The 27,909-nt window shown below is 31.5% G+C and overlaps 1 protein-coding gene and 1 long non-coding RNA gene across 2 annotated transcripts; one reads left to right on the forward strand and one right to left on the reverse strand.

The window, feature by feature from the left end:
- Positions 1-5,123: 5,123 nt before the first annotated feature.
- Positions 5,124-11,082, reverse strand: LOC128191412 (uncharacterized). The gene is made up of 4 exons (XM_052863472.1): positions 11,012-11,082; positions 7,643-7,826; positions 5,657-5,845; positions 5,124-5,461 (listed from the first exon to the last, which is right to left on the reverse strand). The coding sequence occupies exons 1-4, from the start codon at positions 11,045-11,047 to the stop codon at positions 5,436-5,438; spliced, it is 435 nt and encodes a 144-aa protein (XP_052719432.1). The 5' UTR covers positions 11,048-11,082; the 3' UTR covers positions 5,124-5,435.
- A 13,098-nt stretch (positions 11,083-24,180) lies between these two features.
- LOC128181126 (uncharacterized) lies at positions 24,181-26,532 on the forward strand. The gene is made up of 3 exons (XR_008243292.1): positions 24,181-24,420; positions 25,403-25,688; positions 26,419-26,532. It is a non-coding gene; the product is annotated as an uncharacterized LOC128181126 (long non-coding RNA).
- The last annotated feature ends 1,377 nt before the right edge of the window (positions 26,533-27,909 follow it).

Genomic DNA, 27,909 nt, shown 5'->3' on the forward strand with positions numbered 1-27,909 from the left:
TTATAAAAGAAAAAGAATTAAGCTGTCTATTAACTGAGATATTGCGAAAGCATTTGAAAAGCGTTCGGGGGAGGGTTGTAACAGTTAATGGAGTTATCTTCCATTGCTTGTTCAAAATGGAGTTATCTTTCCTTGCTTCTTCATGATGAAGTTATCTTCTTTTGCTTCTTCATATTTAGTTCTTAATCATTGAATAAAATGTATATAAGAAGTTGTATGATCAAAAGAGTTATGCAAGTATTTTTGTCATTTAAAACAAAACTGTTTTAAGAACTTTTTAAATAAACAAAAAGACTTGTTCATAATAAAGTAATAATTGGCTAACCATAACCAGTGATAAGCAGTACATGTACAATGATTTTGGTATAAATACCAAATAGTGATGACATGTCAATGAAGGTTGAATTTTCAAAAGCTGGAACAGGAGAAAATAACACATTATAGCATATAAAGCTGGTGTTATTTTATTTGAATGCCCACAGGGAGAGTTTCTGTCTGCCCCTGGATAGGGGGGATGGGAGGTTGTTCTAAATAAAACATGATCGTGTTTACCAGGAACCTTGTTTTAGATTATCTATGAACACATATACACATAAAACCTATCTTGAAAGTAAACAAAATCATTTTTTATCAGAGCCTTGTACCCTTTTAATATCAGGTCATGCACTCTATTATGATATTTAAGTTTTTTTGCCAAAATTATAGATTTCATAGATTTAATAGATTCAGACAGGGAGGTGGTCGTCGTTACAATATTATAATTTTCTATTCCAGAATGAAACTTAATTAATGCATATATGAGACTCCTTGACAAGTTTATGTATGGGCAACGGTACTCAGTTGACCGTTAAGGCGTATTGGCCTTTTGTTAAACATTTCAATTATTATTCCAACTCTTTTCTTTTTTATCACGTAAATTGTTTTCCATTATAACAACGTTTTAGTTTGGTTTTTGTTGTTGTTCTGGAAGTGATGTTTTTTTTATATATCTGACTCTCTATGTTATTAGTATTTTCGATATTTTAAACACTCCATTGAAGAGATATTTTCCATCTCAGAAAGTAGTAACTGCTCTAGGTAAAAAAAAATTACTACGTGATGTCTCAGATATTTTGTCGGATCACTATTTTCAAAGATAAATATCTCACATAACAAGTTAGATACAAAAATTAAGAAAACAATAGTTTTAACCCTGTAGACAAAATTCTATATATACGTATTTTTCAGAAAGTGTACATTTAAATGAAAGAAGAAATGCCGCTTTTGCGATGCTATAAACATTATGATAACTAACTTGGTACTACATGCAGTGGCGTCGGGGAAGCCAAAATGGGGGGTGGGGGGGGGGGCTTGATTTAACAAAAAAGAAAGTTTTTTTTGTAATGGTTATGTATAACTTTGCAAAAAAAAGAATTGGAGGGGGCGGGGGGAGGGGGGGGGCGGGGGCTGCTAAGCCTTTGATATGTATATTTTAAGTAGAATATTCGAAACCAAACTAAAGTGTTCATGGAAATGCGAAAAACATTTTTATGACAATAAAGTTGATGTAAGATGCTAAACATTTGAATTTATGGGAAAAAACCCCCAGACCCACTGACTTACGAAACTTATATTCAACATCTTGCGCCATTAAAATGGTTGATTGATGTGTTTAAAACGTTAATATTCCCAATAAAACCCTCAAGTTAAATTGTTTTTTACTTCTAAAGATATATATATTTTTTAAAAACATTTTAACATTTTACACATTTTGATTGTTGTTGTAATTTATTAATGTGATCAAAAATTGCTGACACAATACTGCCACAAAGCTGACATTATTCTGACAGAAGAGTGACAACACGTGTATACACATGTAGCTGCATTGAAATTTAAAGAAGACTTTAGTGTACCTACTGTGATTCCGTTATTGTTTGAAACGTTATTCGTTCAGATTTACTGTTTAAAAGTAATTATTGCTGATGCAGCTTGCAAAGAATTTTTTTTATGTAAGGAAATTGAAAATTATGTTTTCTCTGTTCTATAATGTTTTGCCTTATATATAAACTTACGAAAAATCGGTTTTGCAATTGAACACACTCCTGGTAACCTAATATCATGGCACTCTTTCTTCTAAGGTCTCCCTGAGAAAAATGTAAGACAGATAACGCCATCTGCACTCTTCTGATATCGGCTGAAACCTTTTCGAAACCTTTTAGATAAAAAATATAGTGATCATTTAAACAATCCTGCGGATTGTGATTTGTATGTGATTAATTGACATTCGGAAGCTTCTTATGGATATTATTGTTGGAAAGTACATTTTTATGTATGACATGCAGTTTTATAACACATCGCATCGTATAGACGGAAAATATATTAGGTTAATGTTGTCTTGTTGATATTGAAGTAGAAGAAGAATACTAAACACAATATGAAAAACCGTTTTATTGGTTTTCTATTTTTTAGTATAAGGATCTTTTTTTGTAATCAGAATTTTTCTTACTTTAAAACAGCTTTTATGAGATTTCCTCTGAGAGAGAGAGAGAGAGAGAGAGAGAGAGAGAGAGAGAGAGAGAGGATGCCGTTTTGCTTTTACAAGTTGCATTTCTTAGGATTCCAAATGCAAATTCCAATCATCGAATTCAACTGTCAACACAGCTCGAAATTCTTTTCCCTCTTCATCACTACGGACAGGAAGTTTAGTCATCCTTATTTAGTTAGTCAGTTAGAAGAAAGTATAACTTTATACTTATGATTTTACTTTCATCTAGATATTATATTTTCTCGTCATGCTCGTAAAAGTGTTAGCAGAAAGGCTAAAAAATTATCCTCAATTTGAGTATCATAGCATTTAAAAATGACTTCATCTAATTAGTACTGATTTGCTGTTCAATAAAATGGATCGAGGGAAATGCACAACTATAACAATGATTTGAAAATGGGCGAACAAATATAATTTGTGTGAGTCTTAAGATTACTACTGTTAAAATCTAAAATCATTGAATAATTAACTGAAGTATATTTGATATATGATTTTAAGCCATTACATTGAGCATATGATCAGTCTTCATGTCCACAAAGGGTTCAACTTGTGTATTGTTTGGCAACTTCAAAGCAATTTCAATGACATAACGATGTTAAATTAAGTATAAGATACAAAACCGGCGATTCTTTAGAATGTGCTAGGCTTGTTACCTGCTTGTTACCTTACTTTCGCTTTTGTAACAATAGGTTTTGTGTTTTAAAAGTTTGTTTCGATCATGTTTTCAGCCCTGCACATTCATAACACACAATATTTACATTCAGTGTATAATTTTATTTGCATAACAATATTTGCATTAGAAATCTAAGACATTTTAGGTTCAATTAACACACGACAAACCTTATCACGGCGGATGAGCACAAGTATATGTCATCCCGCGTTTTGAAAAAAATATATTATTGTTAGATATATTGAAATAAACCAAACCGATTTAATATGTACTTAAAGAGAGTTTTCCCGGCATAGTTTCTGACAACAGTAACTCTCTAATTGACATGTGATATGGCTGTTTCATCCATTATTTATATCCATGACAAAGATAACTTCATATATATTATATAATCAATAGTATTACATGCATTATACATTATTATAAAATGTTTAATAGTTTAAATGCGAATTTGCCAAAATATTTCATACAAATAAACATCAAAATAAATATGAAAATAAGCTCTAATTGCTTTATTTTTTTGGATATCCGTCGTTTCTTTAACACACGAGGCCCTGCAGACAAATTGAATATCGTAAGCTCAATAGTTTCTGCAACGCATAGGTTACCACATGTCCTGATTTGACAAATCAAATTGTTCGTACTTTCATTCCCAAGTGCAGTTAATTTATCCACCTTTATCTTCATTATTATTTATTAATCTGTGTGTCCATGCATCCATCAACTGGTGAATGCACATCTAGACAGACAAAAAGACGCTAATTATATAATGTACCTAAACGACCATGTGATACAGGAATATACATGTACGTTTATATAAACTTGTTTTTTTTACATTGCTGATGCTTACATTTTTGTTTATACAATGTACTTATTTCCAAGGTCTTTTAAAATTGGTTTAAAGTATCATGGTTATTTAGATACCGTGTGGAAACTAATTATATTGGTAAAAATGATTTTTATTTTCATTGCTGTCCTCTCTACAACCATTTGTTGAGGAAAAGGTCTAAGCTTCCTTTTTTAAGTTGTAACTTTGTCTCAAAGTAGGGTAACCCTATTCTTAAGATGGGCCTCAATTCCAACAAGATTTGTTGACACCTGTAAAACAGTTACTACATGACTCTTTACGAAAAAAAAGTCCAGCATTTTGACTGTTGGACTGGAACTGTTAGATTGGAACTGTTAAAATCGACTGTTAAAAAAGATTTGTCTGTGTCTGTGGAGGTACATTGAAGATATATTTTCATTGAGATATTATATGTACTTTTTTAATTTAGACAATTTCTAATTTAGACAATCACTTTTTTCGACTTCTAAAAAGAATTCACTTTAATTTATACTTATAGAACTGGAAAAACATAAAACAAACATGGGACAGGTATAGAGATGTATATAAAATTTAACACGGATTGGTTTGAATTGACAGTAATTGTTTTCTATGAAAATATAACGTAAGTGTGTCTCCATAGACACAGGAGTTCTGACTACAGACTGGATTTTTCTTGTTCTAAAAATAGATCCCATGCCGACTGATAAAAATAGGGGACCCTTTATTGAGGCAAAGTTACAACATAAATGTGCAAAATTCAAACTGTTTCTCAACAAATGCTTTTGGAGAGGACACCAATGAACCCCCTTCATATTTTTTCAGATTTTTAAATCTTTAAAATAAGTCTGTAGCTGTGTAGTTCGACAGCTGTTTTAAGTGATTAAACATGCATGGTCCTGTTCAAGAAATGTTTACATTCTTATCCTCAAATGTACAAGATGGCCGCACATCCCCCTTAACAAGGCAAGTTTATCTTTGTAGGCGTCTTAACTTGATAATAATGCACTTCTTTCAGACAGAACCTTCTTAAAGATAAGTGTTACCTTTTTAAATATGCATACTTTAAGAAAGTAAAAGAAGATATGAAATCGAACATCAAGCATGGCTGAAAGTATTTATCCCTTTTTTAACAATCATTTTATCTTCAATTTTCAGAGACAATATAGACAATATCATATAAGTTCATTGTTGTTTCAAAGCTCAGCATTATCATTTAAAATAAAAACATGAATTGATATAAAAAATATGACGTAAAAAGAAAGAGTCGAAACAAAATGCATATGGCTACCACATTTAACATCATAAATCTTAATATAGACTTTGAAAGTTCTGATACAGTCTCCTTATCGGTTTGGTCGTAGATCTGATCACTTCACAAAAGTCTCTCTCAATGTTTGTTTTAGGTATTCTTGTCATAAACACAAGCCTTTGGAAATACCTGGAAAAAGCAAAATATGTCATTTTTTCATATTTTATGGCATAATTGCTAATTTGGTTTAAAAAGTATTCAAAGATAAGACATTTTTTTAACAAAAATTTCGTGAATTTTGAGGAAATTAAATGTTAAATCTATCTGATGTAAGCCATTCAAAATAACAAATAAATGAGACTATTCCATATCAATAATACGTACAAATTTGTTTTCTAATATACGAATCAGCGGTGCGCTCCTCGGCCCGCTTACTGTGTTGATGTTCACATGCTTTAACGCAATCTTGATATCTATCAATCATAGTAATCAAATAGTTCCCCACAGGTTCAAGTCTACTGTATCTTTCTGAGGCAGCGATCAGGGACTGGACAAAGGCAGCAAACGACATGTCTGCAAAATAAAGCAAATTTCAAATCACCGTTGACTGGTTACTGTCAAATAAAGCAACCCCCAAAAACAAGGTCACACTATAAATGCGCACAAATACATGCTGTTATTTTTCGACGTCAGCAAAGGTACAAACCATCGTTTGACGTGTATCAGTATTGATTGTGTTTGGCTGGGGTACACCAGAACATTCTCGTAACTGATCAGGTCTCATATTTTTCTTTTGCGCAATAAAAGATTGACATAGCAATAACGCAAATGTCACTCGGCATACTAGACACAGTACGTGTTTATTTTGACCAAAGAAAAAGAATATAAAGGATCTTATCACGCTTACAGCATTATTCCATTCCTTATTTCTGACAACTAATTGTCTTGAAGGGTCATGGTCACGATTTTGGTCAAAAATTATTTTTTCGATTTTAATATTCTCAATGCTTCAGTAAGGCATTTTAAATAGGCAACCAAAATTTTAGTGTCATTCGTTGAGTTATAAGTGAATTACAGACTAACAATTCTTTGCTATGTAAACAAAGCTTTTGTGAAAGTGAAATTTCCAGTTTTAGACCTAAAATAAATGTGTTAACCGTTAGGAATTGTTTATTTATGCATAGAATGAATAAGAAGATAGACAAATCAGCTTGTAAAAAATGTTTTACTGGTAAATTGAACCTATGTAAACAAAACAGGACACGAGCCTTGTTTACATGACATAGAACTGTGAGCCATGTATCTTGCTTATAACTCAATGACTGACTCTCATATTTCATTTGATCATTAGAAATGCATTCCTGAAGCATTGTAAATAATAAAACAGAAAAATATAATTTGACCAAAATCGTGACCATGCCCCTTTAAACCTTTGTTTGATAAAAAAAAATTATTCCTCTTTAAAAAAACTTCATGTCATATTAGTAAATTTTATCAAAATTTTGAATAAAAAACGATAATCAACTTGATTCGATGAAGTTTTGGAATGTAAATTGAAGTCATTTCCTTTCCAATTTTACGTTTGCTTGTTCAAAACATATTTTCTAATCGTATTGAGAATGAAATATAATGAAGTAATTTGCATATTTGATCAATATATGATTAAGCGGATTACATAAGCAAACTATCTAGTAACACTTAAGTTATTATTTGATCTTGCAGGCTAAAATGTTCCCACTGACAGGCCGATATCATTAATCTTAACATCAGCATGATATTGCATTAAGTGTCGGACTTTTACAGTTCTGATATCCTTAAATATCAGACTGACTTGAGTAAGTAAAAATAAACTTTTAATTTCAGAGAACGGATTACATAAGCAAACTATCTAGTAACACTTAAGTTATTAATTGATCTTGCAGGCTAAAATGTTCCCACTGACAGGCCGATATCATTAATCTTAACATCAGCATGATATTGCATTAAGTGTCGGACTTTTACAGTTCTGATATCCTTAAATATCAGACTGACTTGAGTAAGTAAAAATAAACTTTTAATTTCAGAGAACAGTTCAAAATCTGCCTACTGCCTATTTGCACAAAAAATGACAACTTTTTTGGAAAATTTTAAAAGGCTCTTTGCCTCCTGGATCCCATTCGAAAATGGATACCTGGTTTGTAAGCTTTGTACAATGTAGATAAAGATTATCAACAATTACATTACCCTAATGTGTGTCTCATATGACTTTAGACAGGGTGCTAAAATGTGATAAAGTGTGTTATATATTGAAATTTTATTTTTTATGTTGGCATGTGACACTTGAATAAATAATGACTTACTTACTTTCTTGAGATTGAAAAAGCTACATACCATCTTTGCCTATTCTCTTTGACATCCTGTGCCACAGTAATTTAAGCCTTCCTAAGTTTGGAGTGGACGATTCACATCTCCGTTCACAAAGAATTGTTGTGGCCGGCTGGGGAAATACCGATGTAATCACTACGGAGAATATGCTGAAGGCATACACTACACCGAGGCTTTTTTGACACATCACCTGTAAAAAATTTGAAAAAATATTACATGAATCTTCACTATAGAAACGATATGATTTTACATTATCGAATGATTTTTTATCTTTGCAGTCAATTTGAATGATATAAATGTTGCGTTTAAATTGTTGGCAAAAAAGATTTCGTTTTGATCCTGGGCGTCAAATGATGGCAGTTTGATAAAAATGTGATAAAACATAGGAATCTTATTGTTTTTCTCTTGTAAATGTATAAAATGAATCTTTTGAGAAAAAATGTCCAATTTTTATAACCAGAAATATGAGAGAAATGTTAATTGTTACAAACTGTATTTGTTCATTTGTCAAATCAGATTAACTTTGCCAAGGCCCTGTTTGTTAAAATAAAAATATATAATTTCCAACGTTGTGAAATTAGCTGTTGAGGCACGTAACAAGATTTTTTGCAAACTGTTAGATTCGTATTTCCCAACAGCATAGTCACTTGTCTAATTGAATTCGATCCATTTTTTGCTACTCTCATCTGTCAACCATCGACATTTAAACAACCCAGTGGAATCGCCACTTCTCACCAAGGTATTATATTTTGAGTCACCATAATTTTGATGATTATTACTGAATGAGATGCGTTTTCATGCACACAATAAACAAGAGATTCTCTTGAGACGCTTCTAAAGCACATAATAATTGTTTAATTGTTTAACCATTTAATATTTGAGATTGCGACGAGCAGCAACATTTGTGGCCTGTATTAGTTTTATTAATGTATATCACAAACACAAAGTATATCATTAGCCTGACAAAGTACTATTTTGTGTCTTGTACCATTTTTATCTTGTTTGCTTTGTTTTGTTTCCTTAAACCTTAGTCTGATCTTTAGTATTAAGTTTTATAACCTGAATTTTTATTCTTTGATTATTTTTAATTTCTTGATATAGAAAAATCCCCCATACAGTCGGATACCAGAATAATAAAAACACATCTTGGAAACTGAAACCGACATAAAAATTGACAAACTTTGTGCAAAAAAGTTTTAAAAAAGTCATATTGCAATTAATCAGTTTTCAACAGCATTTATTAATATGTTAGAGTTTTGTTTAATTTTACCTCATATCTGAGAGATTTTTTTTTGGTTCAATACATATATTTATAGCATCTCGTCAAACAAACAAGAATTGATTATAGTGTAATATTCACTATCAAAGAATAGCACAATTTCTTTCCATATATCCTTCAAAATGTAAAGTAGTGTTAAGGACAAAAGCATTTATTTTGGTGAAACCATTAATCTTGGTAGTGACCAGTGAAATATCTCTAACGAGTAATGATCGAATATGACGCCGAGGGTATACTCTGAACGCTAAAAACCAATCTATATAAGCTAATTGCTCGTCAAGATAAAACACAATCTGATGACAATATATTGTGGTGTGTAAGGTTATTATATATCTTCATTTGTTAATTTGCAGGTTTGCCTGCTTATCTGACATGTTATTAAATAAATTGTACCCAAGTGAGAAACAAAGAGGTGTGAAAAGGTGTTAACTAGCGGTTTCGTATGTCTTTATTTCCTTGATTTCTGAATATAGAATGGGATTCTATTTTTTGTTATAATATCTTTACAAGGTCAGGAGAAAGTGTTGCTGCTTATTCATTGAGTTTCCTTTTCTTTCAGAAAAATACCAACAATAATTTTTCTCATAGAATAAACATTATTCCAGTGGCATATTTTAAATTTCCTATCGGAATGAAAAATTTCCTGCAGCAATTCAAGTTCCAATAGGATTTGAACAAAACTCCTGTAAGATTTTAAAATTCAGTAGGAAACCTTAATTTCCTAAGAGAAAACTTCCCGTTTGAATTAAAATCCGGTAAGAAATACTTTTTACCAACAGTAAAAATATTTCCTGTAGGATTTTTTTTTATAAAAACCTAAAGGATTTTCAACTTTTACTGTAGAAAAAGTATTTTCTTCTATATGAATTAGTATTTTCCTAACGGATATTAATTTTAAAAAGTAATACACAGGTCAGTTGAGATACATTAAAAACAAAAGTGGTTGTGTGTATACTATTTGCACAATGGTCATTCATTTTCCATGAATTTTACGAAACTGCATCTTAAGCGGTGAAAAAATGCTACCTTGGCACTGGTATAATTATTTGACAGTGTTACGTACAAAATAACTGAAATGCTGTAATTTATAGCAGGATTTATAAATAAGCCAAAGATAAAATATATAGTTATTTTTCAAATGAACGGCTGACAAAATGCAAACATTTTTAATGAGACAAACAGTTTAATGTATACCAAAAAGGCTTTTTATTTTGTTTTATTATTTTAAGCGCCTTAACTTCTCTAAGAAGGTTTTTTGCATATACATAAACTTTGTTAATAAGCATATACTTTTCATTATATAAGACATTCTTTGGTTAGTAGAGTAGCATTTTTTACTTTCGACATAACAAAATTGCACTTTGAAAAGTTCCTTGGGACATTAATTGTTTTTCTAGTGCAAATAATCAGAAAATCAGCCGATTAAAGCTAATTTCAAGGCTCTTGCGATATCTGCCTCATATAAAAAACAAATGAGGAACTTTACACGCAGATCTTCTAGTAATTATCACTCGCGGAAAAACCTGAACGATACAAGACACAATGATGATGCTTTTTTCTTTAAGGAAAAAACTTCAGAACATGACTTAAGGAGGATTTCTTAAGTACATAGCAGTCTTCCTCCCTTTCTGTCTGTACAATTGTAGAGTAAATTTGAATATGATGAAGACCGAACTAAGTTGAGTTAATAAGAGTGTTTCGAAAAGGATCTGGAGGTATAATGTTTCTATGAATATTATAAGTACAATTATAATTTCTCTTGTATTCAATGAACAAAAATAAAAGTAGAAGCGTTCTGGTTTTGATTTTATATTTTTGAAGTTAAAAACATATAGATAACAATATAATGCTTACGATGAGTAGCATTTCAAAATGTAAAAAGAAGCCTGGTTCTTGTTTTATACATGTAACCGATATAATATCTGGAAGGCCTTGAACATGTCAACCTCGTTCAGGTAACATTGCCTCATGTAATATAAAGAGTCTATACATATTTATTGATTTTTTATGAAAAGTGCGAACTATCCTTTAAAGCTAAATGATACAAAGTAACATTAAAAATGAAATACTATGTAGGCTGAAATATAAGCGCATACCTTAAGCATCCGTTCGGAGGAGGGTAATGTTTGCATGTCTGTAGCTGTCTCACATGCTTCAGAAATCGAGGGAAGAAATATCACTAAGTGATAATGAACAAAGTCTCCAGCAATTTATAGGAGGGAATGTTAAATATTTCATCACTATCTTCTGAGTATGATCCTCTTTTTCGTAAAATACAAATTAAAAGAAGAGGAGCGGTGGGTCCCAGGCTGGCAATAATTGTTCTGAGAGACAATTGTGTGGGGACAACACACAGAGTTTTTTTGTGAGGCTCAACAGCTTACTAATTTTCTTAATTACTTGATCATATAACTGTTTAATTTGTCATTGAGTCATTACAATTTAATATGCATGCTTTCTCGTACAAATTGCTAGCAGACAATAAAGTGGTTATGTTGACCTAGTCGATATGAACGAATTTCAGACAGATCTCTTTTTAATATTAAAGACACAGCTGGTGTATTTTGACTTACCTTTCTATAGGATGTCGCGATGTTATTTAAAAGTTATAGAATAAATGGTAAAGCAAACCAGTTTAACCATCTTTTCAATCTACCCGATTTTGTTTATGATGGTTCGGTGATTGAATAAATTGATTAGAGAATCGATTATGATGAAGATATTAAAAGGATTTTGATAATTTCACTTGGAACAAGCCGAACACATAACATAGAAAAAGGATTGGCCGGGAAGTACTGGTGCTAGGAATTACCAGTGGTAAATACCGGTATTTTCTGTCCTGGTGAATACAACTGATTTTCACTATGCTGGGAAATACTGGAATTTACTAGGAAATGAAAATTTATATTATTCATTTATTAGATTTGTTTAATGTAAAACATGTACATTTATTAAAAAAAAAATGTAAGCATTAAATACAAAAAAAACTATTTAGCATGCTTTGCCATTTCACTTTCAGTATTATAAATTTTGTATTCATAATACAATATATACATACATACATACATATATATATATATATATATATATATATATATATATATATATATATATATATATATATATATATATATATATAAAAATATATATATATATATATATATATATATATATATATATATATATATATATATATATATATATATATATATATATGTGTGTGTGTGTGTGTGTGTGTGTGTGTGTGTGTGTGTGTTTCTGTCCTGATTGATTGCTCCCAAATTTTGTATTTTACAGATTTATAATCATTCAAAGCACAAAATAGACATAAAATGAAACGTTTTGTTTTCTGCTTACAATAACTGTATAGATGCACCTATAGTCTGTCCCAAGTTATTGCTTCATTAATTTTTGATGAATTTTAATAGAAATACACATACCAATTGAAATCGATGAAAGGGAATATATCCAAGAAGTCTTTATTGAACAAGAATCCCTTTTCACTCATAAAATTTCACAGGAACGAAAACAATTTCCTTTCGGAGATTTGTAATGGGAAATGTTTACATCTTTTCTCCATTCGGAATACACTCGGAATACATCGCGCAATTTTGTAACATTATCATCCGGGCTTATTAATGGCTGATGCAATGCAAAATCTCCGTAGACTTTCAATTTTTGGATGAAGCGGTAGAGGGGGCGTTTCAAAACAAATAATCTTGACATTTTTTATATTAGTGGATGAACGTAGTTTGAGCACAAAGGTATTTACTGTTATTTAAATATCAAGCAAAAAGTGGTGGAAGCAAAAACTCGGGACAGAGTATATATATTACTTAAATTTTAAAACAAATAACAATGGTGCATGAACTTTTTGAAAAAAGTCTCTGTTATGGCTATGTATCACTTTGCGAAAAAGGCCCTCTCCCGATGTTTTTGCAAAGTTATACATAACCAAAGACCTTTTTTGGGGGCTTGTCAAGATTTTTTGATAAGTCTAGCCCCCTCCTCGCTTTCAATTTGCTTCCTACACCACTGGTTATTGAGATAAAATGTCATAGCCAAGAACTTTCAAACATATTTAATTAAGACTTAATATGAAGTACTAGCATTTGTACTTTGCACTATTTTCCGGGTAATACCAGCAATTTCTGTTTTCCCCACCGTCCTGGTGGTATTTCCCGCATTGTTCCCAAACCTGCCTTGAACACTATACCGCAAACAATAGCGAAGAAAGGTATATTAGAACCAAGGCCTATTTTTTAGATATAGGATAAACTAACTAAATTTTATCAAAGTGAATCTGATCATGATTAATCATTGAATGTCTGAAAAGGCAGAAATTCAAAATGAAATATATCAGTCTGATAATTATATGTTTAAATCTAGATGTACGATGTAGGCATGATTAGGTGACCTTTATCTCTTAGGCTTTGGAATCTACGACCTATTCATTTATTGTTATTTGATAAGAACTCAATTTATCTTAAGCGCAGGATTGCATATCGTGAGATACAAATAACCACCCCATACAAGGACAATTTTCAAATATGTTACCCCAAACATCATATGAAGTGTACTGACTAAGTTTTACCTAATCGTTAGTGATTTCTCTCAACAATTAGAGAATTAAAGGACCTGAAAGACCTAAAATAAGAAAAGACGTTTGAGCTCCGTCAATAGTGAAAGATATGGAGTATTTTGGAGAAGGTGGTTTAGTGGGTGTAGGGATGTATCCGTTTTTCAAATGTAAAGTATTAATCGCCTATTTTGTTTAAAACGTACGTTGTAACTTCAACATTTAGAAAATCTAGTTTATACTGATATAGAAACGTTCAAAATAATTGTGCCATAAGATCGATCTATTATGTAATTTGTAAAAAAAAATGCCCTCTGGTCATGCTGTCATAAGAATCCCCCAAGGTAATTGAGTTTAAAGAATATTTTGAATTGTTAATTTCGAAGTTATGATCATTTCTATTTTCCATTTTTACCATAGAATTATTCTGGATTAGACCTGTAAAGGTTGACTAATTTAAACAGTTTTCAAGAACTATGACTAAGAAATATGGGTCAGGGCTGATTTGATTTAAAATCATTTAACATTGAATGTATGGTTTTTTCGGTTGACCTTCTACATATATGTTAAAAGAGAAAATTACTTGTGGCAAAGGATATCCTTCAACTGCTTTAAAAGAGTGTCCAATTACAAAAATCTAACATTCATATAAAATTCGTTCCTAGATTCTGATGGAGAGGATGTCAATGATAGAGAAAAACACTTGACCCTGACACAGTAAGTTGAATCTAAATCAAGATTTACATGAACCCTGCATAAAGGACGGCTTGTTTTAAAGGATAGGTGTGGATTTTAAAAAATAATATTTTATTTTCTAATTTATTTCATTTTATTATAATGGTTTATCGAAAACTTTCATTATTAATTCTATGTAAGAATCAAAGTTTTATATAATTGACTGGTCACGCATAGTCCCTTAATTTTTGTTTTAAGCATGTACACTTATCAGTGTTAAATGCAACAAGACCAGTAAACTGACTGCTAGGGTTAACTGTTGCCGTAGTATTTGACCTAATCGTAACACTTTAAAATATGCATTTTTTACCATTTTTGTCACAAAGTGCTGCAGTTACTCATAGTTGGCTCTTCAATCAGTTTAACATTACATTTTTACTCACTATTATCATGGTAACGGGACCACATAGCAACAGTTTTTAACTTTGATACATACATGTATCAAATCCTATCAAATTGTTAACTGTGAAGAAAAAAACGTAGACTTTGTCTGGTCACCGAACAATGACTTTGATGTAATCTTGAGTATTTATGTTCTGGTATTTCAGCAATAATTTCAATGGCTAAAAGTTATTTGACCTTGCCAATATATCATCTGTGGTCGATGTGGTGATTTAGTATAAGCGTTTAAAAGACAAGCACGTAGAATCAGGGAAAGGGGTAGGCCTGGCCTCCACTTTGTTTGCAGCAAATTCTTTTCTCAAAATAATATATAAAAAAGAAAATGATAATGGAGTTGCCCCCACTTTTTATGTAAAATATGGAAGTAAAAAAAAAGAAATAAACAGTGAAATTGAAGATACTTGTATAGGTACACGCAAACAACCACCCCCCCCCCCCCCATGATTGACATGATTGTGGAATTTGGAAAGGTGTTTTCTCCGTTTTAATTTTTTTTTTTGGAAAGAGTTTGCCCCTCCCCCACCTTCAAAAACGTGCCTGAAAGGTATAGATAATTTGAATTCCCAATAACATACAACTTAGATTCGTTTACGATAATACAGCATTTGTTTTAAAAATATATTTTACATACATACCTCTATAATTAATGAAAATTTCTTTTTTCAAATCAAAACTTTATATGATATAGATAAAAACAAAATGCTTTAAAAAGACAAAGGCTGAAAATCAAGTAAGTAAGAGTTTCTGTATATCAAGTAAAATATTTATTACACATAATATAGTGACGATGGATATAGCCTGTGAAAATACCAGGATCTTATCGATTATTGTTTGCTGATGGGTGGGTTTTTTTTTTCGTAAAAACTGCTTTAATCTCTTGAATTGATATTACTATGAAGATTTTTTTTTAACTAGTCACACTAAATATTCATCTCAGATCTAAAGTCCACAATATTTGTTTCAAAATAAGTTCATCACACCTCTAAGAACGTAATCCATCTTAGAATTCAATGGGGTTTTTTTTTCAAATAAAGCATGACAGAACAAATATTGAAATATTTCAATATCGCTAGTGTCAATTCTTCTGCGAGAAAAGGTCATCAAGAGAACTACTGATTGAAACGTAAAATTTGATCTTTACTATCGTGAATTTATTGTTTTCATAGTCTGATATACAACATGGCGACACGTGATGAGTATAGGGATAATGATAACTATATTCAAGTAAGTTGAGGAGAGATTGCTATTCGGAATTTAGTCTATGCACATGGTTTTCTTTCTATTTTGACATTTTGACCACTTTTATTAGTTTTTGTATGCTGGTAATTTTATTTCTATAAATTTTAAATACCGATTTAATGTTGAATGCCTTCTCCAAATAGTGTTTACATAACAAGGTGATGGGCCATATAGATACTAAAGGTTAATAAATAACATTTATTTTTACTTTTATCATTATGATTTAAGTGTAATCATTCACAAATGTATATACGTTGTTCAATCTTATACAGTTACATAGATTTCCGATATAAACACTATAAAACCTTTTTTGTAAGGTTGTCATCGCTCGCTCCGTGTGTCGTTGTTTCCCTTTAATATGTCGTTTAAACAGATAATAAAATAATGAAAAGTCAGTCTTGTTGGCCTTTATTTTTAACATTATAGCAAATAAGCCAAATTTGGAGCCCGTCAAAGGCACCCAATGACATCACAATGAATCGAATATAGTTTGAACCATCTTGTCGGACACATCAACTCATGAAATTTCTGAGTTATTTCTTTTACTTCTAACTTACTATAGACAATTATAACCCTACATCAAACAATCTAAGAGCAAAATCACGTAAGAAGTTACATATTATCATTCTCTATATATTTGGAAAAAATGAGTCAACATTCATGTCTGATTAAGTACTTTTCCGTGTTTTAAATAAGAAGACAACTCCATCTTAGAAATGTATTTTACTACAGTATTCATAAACTCTATGCATGTATTGTTTGTTTAAAAAAAGTAAGAACACAAAAAAGCTCTTTTGTTTATTTTCCTTGCTAGGGGGTATATATCTTGCAATATCGTGGTTTTCATCATCAATTTTGAAAATTTTCTCTGATGAAATTGTATTTGTTAACAAGCTTAAGACCACCTTTGAACATTATCATACGATCTATATTATTATGAACGTTGATTGCAGGTGTTCAAGGCTTATTAAACAATGTAATTACTAATCGAATGAAAAGAGGATTGTGTAAATAACATAATATCTGGATTTTATCGCTTTAGAGACTTGTTTGTAAAATTTATCAGCTAAGAACAAAGAGTTGATTAGTCTTGCATCAATAAAGGATTCTAGATTAAACGTCGTTTCTGCTAGAAAAAAAAATTGTGTAAATTCACTATATTTCGTTAATATCAATAGGAGTACATTTAAACTCTTTAAATGCTTAATATACATTAAATTTGCAAGATAATTATTGGAGGCATAGTGCATATTTGGTTGAACAAATCCATTGCCATCTCTGACAATGATTTGAAAAAAAATTCATGAAATAGTTATAACCCTGATGCTGGCCATTTAACCTTGATAAGTTTTAAACAATATAACCTGAAGTCACGAGGCTCATACCATAAATGCATAAAATGTACAAACGACATTGAAAGCAACAGGTGTAGAAATGTCCCATTTACTAGGTTTAGGTGGTTGTGGCTAATTTTAACTATATGATTTCTTTTGGAATAAGAGCTATTTAAATTTTAAAACTAAAATTTTTTATTATTCTTTAATAACTTTTAAAACCTTTCCCTAAAAATCAGTTGCTAATTTTTTTTACCAACTAACATCCTTGAACTCATGATCATCCTCCTACGCTGGATAGAACAGATTATCATTGGTTGAAAGTATCTTACATATTATTGTCTGATTTGTTGGCAATTAACAGTTTGTTGCAAAAGCCGAAGAAGCTTAATAATGGAGTTGATAGCAGGTGTATTTACAACGTCGACGCGAAAAGTGTGCTTTGTATGGCCGCTGTATCAAATCAACAAGTCGGACCTTGATAATCGTTTTGCTTTTCTCTAACAAAAGGTCATATCAAGGTTTGTGTAGAAATATGCACTTGCTAAACACTGGGTTTTTTTCTTTCCAAAGTACATGGCAATGTCGGATTAGAATTAGGTCAACAATATAAAGTTTTACGAATTTTTCTCTTTCCTCCTCTCTTTTGTATTTCTTCATTTTCATTTGTAATTGTTTTCGTTTGTCATTGTTTTCTATCGACAGACAGAAAGGCTCGATTCTCATATAAGTTGTAAATTGTTTTGAAAAGCAAAAACTGCATTGATCAGCATACTTGTATTGAGAAAACATAATAAATTTATGAGGCGTTCTATGTTTTTCCAGTCGTTTATGATTGTAAGATGAATAATTTACGATCACATTAATTACTATTTAATACGCTGTTTTAATAGTTTATTTAGTGCAAGTCAAAAGTATTTGAAGGACTTAAAAATCAAAACTGTTTTCTTAAATACTGATTTTTTTATATTCAAATCTAATTTTCGAAGAAAAAAAAACAACTACTCCTGTGACTAGTTTCTAGCTTTAGTAAAGTAAATGCAAGCAAAACTATACTGATAGTTAAGTGGGATTCTTTGTCTAGAAGTTTATGTGAAATAGTAGTATCAATCTTTTCAGAATTGAAATATATGTCACTTAACTTCATGGCATTTCACATTCAACCAGGGGCAAGAGCAACTCAATAAATAACTGAGCAGGAGTTGAGGCTATATTTAAATGAAGAAAAAAATTGTTTTATTTAGATAGTTTACCAAAGCTATATCATAATTATAAAGCAAAAAGTGATGCATTGTAACAACACATATATGATACGACCTTACCTTGTAATATATAAAGTTTTCCCGAACAAGTTTTAGTACAGTTGGCGGTGATCATAACCCTATATATACCCGAAGAATGTTGAGAGCATTTCAAAGAGGGCTAAGACAGTAGCTAATAATTCTTAGAGGTTTTGTGTTGAGCGCTTTATACGCAATCTTCTGCGGTCTGAACTGATTAGCCAATCAAAGAACGCCGATACATTATGACGACTACGCATTCACTGGATTCTGACATGGCATTCAGGTTAGCAATTAAAAGCATTTGTTCTCGCTTAATCGGTCTTATGTGTAATTGTTTCACTGTTCATCTTTTGTCAACAGGGTCCCCTCCTTTCGTAAGCTTTGAATAAGATCAGAAAAGAAATCGATTGTTTTAAGGCAGGCATATTCCGAATTCAATGGTATTTTTGCTATGGAAAATTAAGTAATATTGTGTTCTACTAACTGGTATAAAGCTAATGATTTTCCAATGTGTAGGTGAGAATTCATGTCAGAATGTGGAATTATGTATCAAACACTGTTTAGAAACAGTAATATATAATCTGAAACGAAGGCCATTGATTAGTAACAGTCTGAATAACAGCATAATTTCATTCATTTATGATATTTGATCATATGATAGTTTATTTTACATTTGCTGTTGGCATTAAGCTAAATATTGAATTGGATATTTTTTTTCTGAAACATAGATTTACCCAATATAATTATGAATTTCAAAAAAAAAATGTGTAACCAAATTACAGAAAAAGAATTAGGACATAGGTTATTAGCGCTAAGGCTTTCTTCTCTGGATCTTTGCAACTAATTGCTGGTATCTTAAACATTGTCAAGAAAACTGAAAGAGTGATGTATAAAAAATGTAAAAATAAGGTCAATTAGACAAAATCTGCTTTGAGACTTATCAAGTTTCACTGATATAAATATATATCATCTGGGTATAAAAAAATTGAAAATGCTGATGATATACTGATGATATTCCTAAAATAGGCATAGTTCTCCTCACTTTGCATTTCTATAAAGATTTAACATTTTGTTTTATTTTCATACAAGATGGTTGTTTGTTTTAATCAATACTCAAATTTTAAGGGAACGATTGTGGGGATGGGTGGATGTTTGATTCTTTGAAAGAAAGAAAAAGAGCATATGTTTTATTGTAAAAAAAAAATCAAACCAAGAAGCGAGGTCCCTTGTCATGGTAAAGACGATGAAGGCAATCAAAGCCGATTAGCTCCGAGCACTACACAAAAATATTCTATAAAAAAGTTAATTGATATGTCCTGTAGATAGAGCTTTGGATTGAATATTATGTTGCATTCGAAATATTTTGGTACACAAAGTAGAAAGTAATCTGCAAAGTACATTTAATAAGATGATTTACGAAAACAAAGAAAAAGGAATAAATCAAAACGATGGACCATCAGTGCAAATTTTCTCTGTCAAAAAGGGGATTTTTTTTAAATTTTACTTTTCACAAAAAGAATAGATTGATAATGAAATGTACTTTAAAATAATGATGGTCTGTCATTAGTTTTTCGAAACTGTATATTATTTACTGCAGTACGTAATCCTAATATAATCGTATGTTTTCAATAATACAATATGTAATATTAGATACATGTATAATGATATTTTTACTGACTGTCTCGTACATTTGTTAACCCCCCCCCTTTCCCCATCAAAGAGTTAAAGTTGAACATCGCTCAAAAATAGGCCCCTTCACCAGATTGATACCTGGGTCCGTTTCTCAAAAATGCGTAAATTAGGGCTTAAGTTAGGGCAGGTACACACGATAAGGTTTGCCTTACAAGTACAAAACATACGTTATTGCAAGCCTTACGTCTCTAGTGTCTACAGCCTTACATGATTATAAACATTATTTCCATAATCACTACGTGTTTTTTGAGAAAAAAAAAATGAGCTGTACACGGTGCACATATTGCACTGCTGCATGAATTGTGCCTAGGAGACCCTAGCACCTTGAAGAATTTTGTACGGATGGATCAGCAACGCTTTGCAGAGTTATTAAGTCTTTTAACTCCTCAAATAGCATGTGATCTCAAATCTACCCACAGGTTATATTATACTAGTAAATAGATTGACATAACGGGTAAATGGTTTCATTGGCTATGAAAAAAAGGTCAGCTAAGTCTTGTATCAAAAAATAGAGCAGTGCTATATTCGTAATTTTGACTTGTTAGACTAGGAAAAACGTGTATTAAGGGTGTACACGCGGCAACTTAAGTTTTAAGATTTGTAAGGCAAGCCTTATCGTGTGTACCGGTCCCAAGTCCGACTTACGAAGTTACGCCATTATTTAGTCGGATCTAAGTTGCGTTTCTGAGAAAGGCGTAGGTTAGGATTTAAATGTCGAGGAACTTGGACATCTCCGCTGAGTACTAAGCATGCGCATATCGTATTTTGTTTTTCTTTGAGTGGAGGACAATTTTCCAATTCATAGTACATTTACTCGAAAGTACACATGATACACATATAGCAAAAAATGTACATAGTTCAATGTGTTTATCCCAGATAGCAGCACATCGTTGGCCCAATCTCACAATATGGCTGTATTGAAGCCGTTGGGTTACCCTTATTGGGCCAACGGTAGTCCAAGACCAAATATTCATAGTTGGTGATGGTGATGTATTATGAGGCCATTGTTGGGCTAACTGTTGGCCTGCGTTGGCCAAATGTTATGAATCTGGCTAAGCATCATGTTTAAACAACATCCGGGCTACTTTTCGTAATATCATAACGATCCATTTTTCATTTGACATGGGAGTAATGAGACCGATACCTTGCATATCTGCATCCAATTTGTCAGTATTTATATATGTTCACTTTGACAAAGCTTAATTAACGTTATAAGGTTAAACGATGTCGAAACAGTTTACGCTTTTTTTTAACCGCTTCGCGGTTTATAAAGTGTAAACTGCTCAAAACCATTTTTTATCGTATAAAACAAATAAATATTGAATTCATTCCTTAAATATAAGTAATAAGGAATCATTCTTTGAATATTATGTGGTGATAATTTTGGTCGGGGCGTGCTAAAATCTATCATAAAGCCCTTCGGGTTTTATTGGATTTGATTACGCCCCGACCGAAATTATCACCTCATAATACTCAAAGAATGATTCCTTATTCCTTAATAAATGTAACTTATGTCCCTGGTCAAATAAATTGAAAATATTGAACTAAAACAAATTTGATTCAATACTCAAACATGTAGGTGCTTTCATTAAAAACTTGTTCATTATATCGACAAGCTATACACATGCCAGGAGAACGCGAGGCGGGAGGGGTGACTTTTCTATTACTACATTATGTTTTCCTTTAGATGCTGGTCTCCCAACACTTTTTCATGTTGTAAGGTCTAACATTGGCAAATTCCATTTTTTAGCATTAAATAAGCTTCTTCTTTTTTTGCTGATCTTTTTTTTTTAATTTACTCCCCCCCCCCCCCCCCAACTTTTGAAACCGTTGCTACGTGCCTGTATACAGTACAAGTTTTTTGCTATGAGTAGACGTATGAAAGAAATATAAAAAAAAAAGGCTTTACAATTATTTTTTTAATTATTCTTAAATCAGGAGCTACATGTACATTTGAGATTTTAGACTGGTTCTAATTTTTACTGGTCCTTTGCCAATTAAGAATTATCTTTGAGGACAGTCACTGAAAGTGAGTTGAATTTACAAATTAAGGTTATTTACAAGGTTATTCTAGTATAAACATGCTTAGCAAGAATGATGTAAACTCAATGACTTGTTATTCTTGTTAAAGTCTTATTTGAAAGCTTAAACATATACGAGATATATGTTATATGTACTTATTAAAAGTGTAGAAGGGCGAAGATTACACATGTCGAAAATACTCCTGTGTACAGTAGCTTGATTAAAATGTAGATATAAAAGCAATAATCTAAGACCTTCTCCCCGTTTGAAGAAAGTTTTATGAACGAAAGGTTTCTAAATGTATAATGGAAAAGGCATCTAAAAAAACGATATTTAGGGTCTTTGCGGTTTTAACAAGTTCATTTGAGTCCTACTTTTTTCCCTATCTGAGTTATTGGGGGAATACAGTTGTATATATAATAAGTATGACAAGCTAGTTAAATTTGTTAATAATGCACACTGTTGTAAATCTGCTGAAACAACGTCTTTTGTATTGCAAGTCGACAACTTCCTTTGATAAACATGTATACATCTGACATATGAGAAACAAAACTTGCTTTAATGAATTCAAGCGATTAAACTTCAATTCAATTAAAACAGTACAAAGAAACAACACAAATGCATATGCACGACGATCATTGGTAGTAAACCATATATATTTTTTAAAAAAATATGAACGCAATTCATAAATTGATCCTTGAATCATAATAAGATAAATGAATGTTTTTTTTCCAAAAAATTAAGGAGGCATACAAAATGTAAAATGTAAGGCGTGTAAAATTTTAAAATTGGTAACCTTGACAAACGCCTGTCAATAGATCTAAAATTGATACAAACTCTGCATTCTAAAATATATTCTAAAGTAAAATTTTAACAAATTTAAAATGGATTGTATCTTAATGCAAGTTCATAAGCATTCAGGTAACATGTAGCTTTCGAGAATACATGCGTGTTGTAAAAGAACATATATAACATAGGTTCGGAACATAGGCGTATATTTAAACCCAAATTTAGTCCTAACTAAGTTTCCGCCATTTTTTGTGAAACGCAACTTAGTCTGATTTTGAGGTTTAGTCTCTTATTTACTCCAGATCTGGACTAAACTTACGCCTGGACGTAGGCCTTTTTGAGAAACGGGCACCAGGAGTGCGTTCAGAACCGTAGCTGCCACGTATGGCTACGTAGCATTTACGCTGTTGAACGACAAACTAACACAACCGCATCGCGTCGATGTAATAAAGTCATTAGTTGAATATTGCAAACTCCAAATTAAAGACCTAACGGCTAAATTAGCTGTCCTTTCATACCTACGACATACTGTATACATGGTTATTTTCGCCCCCTGTTATTCTCGCCCTTCTATACTTGCAAACGGTTTCACCCCATCTTAAATTCGCCCAGACACGCTTGTGTACTATAGAGATAACTTGGAACATTGGAATTCGCCCAGTCTTAAAATTGCCCACTGACAACGAGGGTGAAAGGGGCGAAAATAAAAGGGGGGCAAATATTTACCTGTATACAGTAGTGACTAGGCTAGCTGCTAGGATCTTGAACGCAGCCCCGATTTTTAGGCGGAAGCGCCTATTGCAATTGCTTTCATGACCTTCTACGTCAAAGGTCAAATTCCTGCCCTTTTTCATGGTAGCTCTATCTGATGTTATTTAAACTAAGGGCATACAACTCTTTACTCCCCCCCCCCCCCCGACTGTTCGACCCCCGTTTAAACATCGTTTTTGATAATAGAACTGTGGTATGTCTCAAACTTTTTACTTCATCGTTTTTAATTATCCATTGAAACTGCCTTTAGCAAAGATAGCTATTGGTAGATCTATGAGTTTACGTTTTTTATAGTACAGGAACGAACGATAACTCTCGCGATGGTATGCTACATAAACAAAGGATAAGCACGGAGTCTGATGCCTGTAGATGAAATTGCGAGGGAAAATATAGTTCAATTTGAAATTGTGTGGTTATGAGTACAAAAGGAAAAATTGATAGGGAAACAGGTACTGAATGCTTTTTTTTTTTTTAAACAACAGTGTGTATAAATCTTTTTAAAAAAGATTATTAGAATGCTACCATGTATATAAATTACTTGTAAACATACCAATTTTTCGCGTAGTAATATCAGACAATACTGCATATGCAGTGTAAAAATTTTGTCAACAAACCCACGTTGAGAACAACTGGTGACTGCCCATCTTCGACATAGTAAGGTAAGTTAGGTAACTAATGTGTTATTTCCCATTGTATAAACATTTTTTTCATCATTTTAAATTTTCGTGTTACAATAATGGTGATAACGTTTTCTTGATCGAGGAGCTGGTACTTTCTTAATTCGAAATTCTTCTGACCCTAATCCCCGCTTGTATATTGTGACGTGCGGAAGAAACATGTCACAGTGTAAAAGCGGGAATTAGAATCAGAGAAATCTCTGATAAGTACATAAATTTTATGAAAGAATTTATGTTTTTTGTGTTAGGCATTCATCGTTAATTCTGAAATGTCGGTCTATAGTTATGAATACTGTACAAGGCGAGGCCTATATGATTTCTTTAAAGATTAAAATTTAGCACAATGGAATCGCATATAACGGAAGATAAAGTTTCCTCTTTATACATGTAAGTTCATATAGTGATTTTATAATACGTTACGAACTGCACTGTATGATACAGGGTTCATTCATTTTTTGCTTAATTACAAAAAATTACAATATTCAGCTTGGTTTTAAAATGACTCTTGAATAATGCAAATGGATTTTCTCTAAAATATATCTCAAATACAGCTTTAAGTATCATTCAAGATGCAATTAATTGGTTGATATCATAAATATTCCAGATAGGCTATTACAAAGATATTTGATTGAACATTTAAAAGGAATTAACATGATTTATCCTTTTACCTACCGTATTTACTTGTATCTCAGAATTACGTCATCATTACTCTATAATGAAAGTGACTAGTAAGATTTCCTATGGAAATTTCTCTACGTCATAATTTATGTGATAATTTTGATGACTGCATCCTTTTTTACAATTTTAAATTCATGAGAACTTTGACTATATACCGGTATATCTTTGATCTACCATGTTCATGATTAATTGCAATTCCAAAAAGACTCAAATTATACACCTGACAATGATTATAGGTAATAACCTAACATATATCTATTTGTTCTATATGTATATGATCTTTCAGATGAATGTCAAGAAACTGATTAACATTAACTGACAAGAGGAAACAATGAGAGCCCAACATCATTCTTCATTTCTGGTGAAGGTGAGAGTTGCTAAATTTGGGCGCACAGCAAAATTCAAGCAAAACAAAGAAAAAGACGGATGCTGTAAATGCGGTGTTGGCTTCCCAGTTCAGCACTTTTAAAGAGGGACAAACATTGCACATTTGCAACTTCTAAATGGAAGCAGGGCCGGCCTCTTATATATGCTGGAATCCTCATCTTAATGGCCTTAACACCATTTTCAAGGTTAGTAAATACACTGTACAACTAAATTTCATTACAATATTCCCCGTGGTTTTCTTGTTTAAGTATGAACTAGTTATACCCATGTTCGGAAGGAGAGGGGTATATTGTTTTACCCTTGTGTGTCTGTTTGTCTATAACACAAATTTTGTCAAAGATATCTCAGCAACAATCGCAGATGCTTGAAATTTTAACTCAGTCTTTGTAAAGGCATGCCATACGGTAGGATTCATTTTTCAAAATATTTGATGTCACCTTCCCTTACATGTAATGTTAACTATGCTTTTTTGTATACACATCAGAGCAGGGGTATCACTAGTGAGCATTGACTCACAAATACAATATCTTGTTGTCATATCTTTAATGATTAAGTACATATTCTTGTTCTAAATGCAATTATAAACTGAGGAATTTTGGGGGGAAAAAATATTAAACTTTCATTTACAGTTCAATCACTACATTTTCCATTACTTGTATGTAATATACCCAAATAACCTTACAAATATTGATAATTCATATTGTGTGATCTTCTTATATATTTCATCCTTTATTTGCAAAATACATGTATACTTTTAAAAATAAATTATTTAAGGTAAAACACACATAAATTCAAAATATTTTATAGATTAATTTTATTTTCAAATCCATGTTTTCTTCATTGGAGGTCAAGTATATTGTATTGAAATATTGCTTGATAACATATCCATTATTCATTTTCATCAACACATTTTAGAATATCCTGCTGAAAAAGACAGCTGTCATTGGTATAATGGATGCAAGACAACACTAGTTAATTGAAATTGTTGATACCACAAATGGCACTCTCTAGGATTACACACTTTCCAAAAACACAATTATAGCATGCAGCTATAAAGGGATTCTTTAGAAGTCTATGTTCTGTAATGGGGGGGGGGGGAATTTCTCTTGAAGATTCCATTAGTATTAAAATAAAAACTTAAAAGTTCAAAGTTCAAATGTCTTCAGTACTAGAGACCTGTGATTTGACAGTACAACATTGAGCAATTGTAAAGGACACATAATTTGTACACTATTGAATATCAATCTATAGTTATCCATAAATTACTTGGCTTTTACATTGTACATGTATTGTAATTCTCAACATTTGCATATATGTTTGATCTTTGTTAAATATATGTATGGTGTATAGTACAGTAAGTAAATACATTCTTTCTAAGTTTTAAACATTTGTCAACAAAATGTATGAACTGCAATCTGAGGATCATTTAGAGGTCTGCAATTCTCCACATATAAAATGACTTTGAAATCAACCTGTTACTGTTAAACTTGAGAATATATTAAGAAAACTTCAAAATCTCTTTATTGATTACCTTTTTTTACTACACATTGTCCATATATTTTGTTTATTATTCTATAAAGCTGATTTCTCAATGGCTTTTGCTTCTCAGGTGAGCAAAGTGACACACAGATTACTTGATTGTGTAAAATACTGTAATCAAGTGATGTACAAATGTAACTTCTGTATATTGGTGAAACATTATTGTAAAGAATAAAATACTGCAGTCTCAGAAGTTCAGTTTCCTAAATTCTAATACTATAATACTCTTTCATCATTTTGATGTCAAAATGACTATTTTTAATAAATTGGCATAATGAATGAAAATGTATTCCTGTAATTCAGCTTGCATATAAATATCAATTGTTATACGAATGTACTTCACAAAATAGATGTTTTGATATTAAAATTGCTTTTCTCATCTAATCTTTATTTAAGGCATGATCCCGACTAATCTGGTGCAGTAACTGAGTATTTCCACATTTACTACATGTATATACCTTAATTGACACATTAGAATAGTGTTTTCTGTTATCAAACCAATTCTTAAAAAGAAAATAGTTATAACACTATTACATTGACAACTTGCAATCATGCTTCCGCCTATCAGTACTTTCAGTACTTTGATTTCCTTTTGATTTTACATACAGAGCACAGTTTTCCTTTCTCTGTATAACCAGATTACTGAATTGACCTACTAAAAAATGTAATGGGTTTTTAGCCTACATATAACCTACAAAATGCAATGAAGTTCAAGTCTACAGACATGTCTGGCTTTAGGTGATGTTTTTCATTATGTTAAATGTTTCTCGAATATTCTTCAAACAAATATTCTTGTTCATAAGTATAATTCATATCGCTTGATTTGCTAATTCCAGACCATATGTGTTAAAAATAAAAATATTTGTT

Source organism: Crassostrea angulata, chromosome 1 (assembly GCF_025612915.1).
Source record: "Crassostrea angulata isolate pt1a10 chromosome 1, ASM2561291v2, whole genome shotgun sequence".
NCBI lineage: Eukaryota > Metazoa > Mollusca > Bivalvia > Ostreida > Ostreidae > Magallana > Magallana angulata.

Excerpts from the sequence above, each read along its gene's own strand:
- LOC128191412 (XM_052863472.1), bottom strand. The coding sequence starts at position 11,047 with ATGCAAACATTACCCTCCTCCGAACGGATGCTTAAG. Across the intron at positions 7,827-11,011 it reads CCTCCGAACGGATGCTTAAG|GTGATGTGTCAAAAAAGCCT; the intron begins GTATGCGCTTAT and ends AATTTTTTACAG. Across the intron at positions 5,846-7,642 it reads AAAGAGAATAGGCAAAGATG|ACATGTCGTTTGCTGCCTTT; the intron begins GTATGTAGCTTT and ends TTTATTTTGCAG.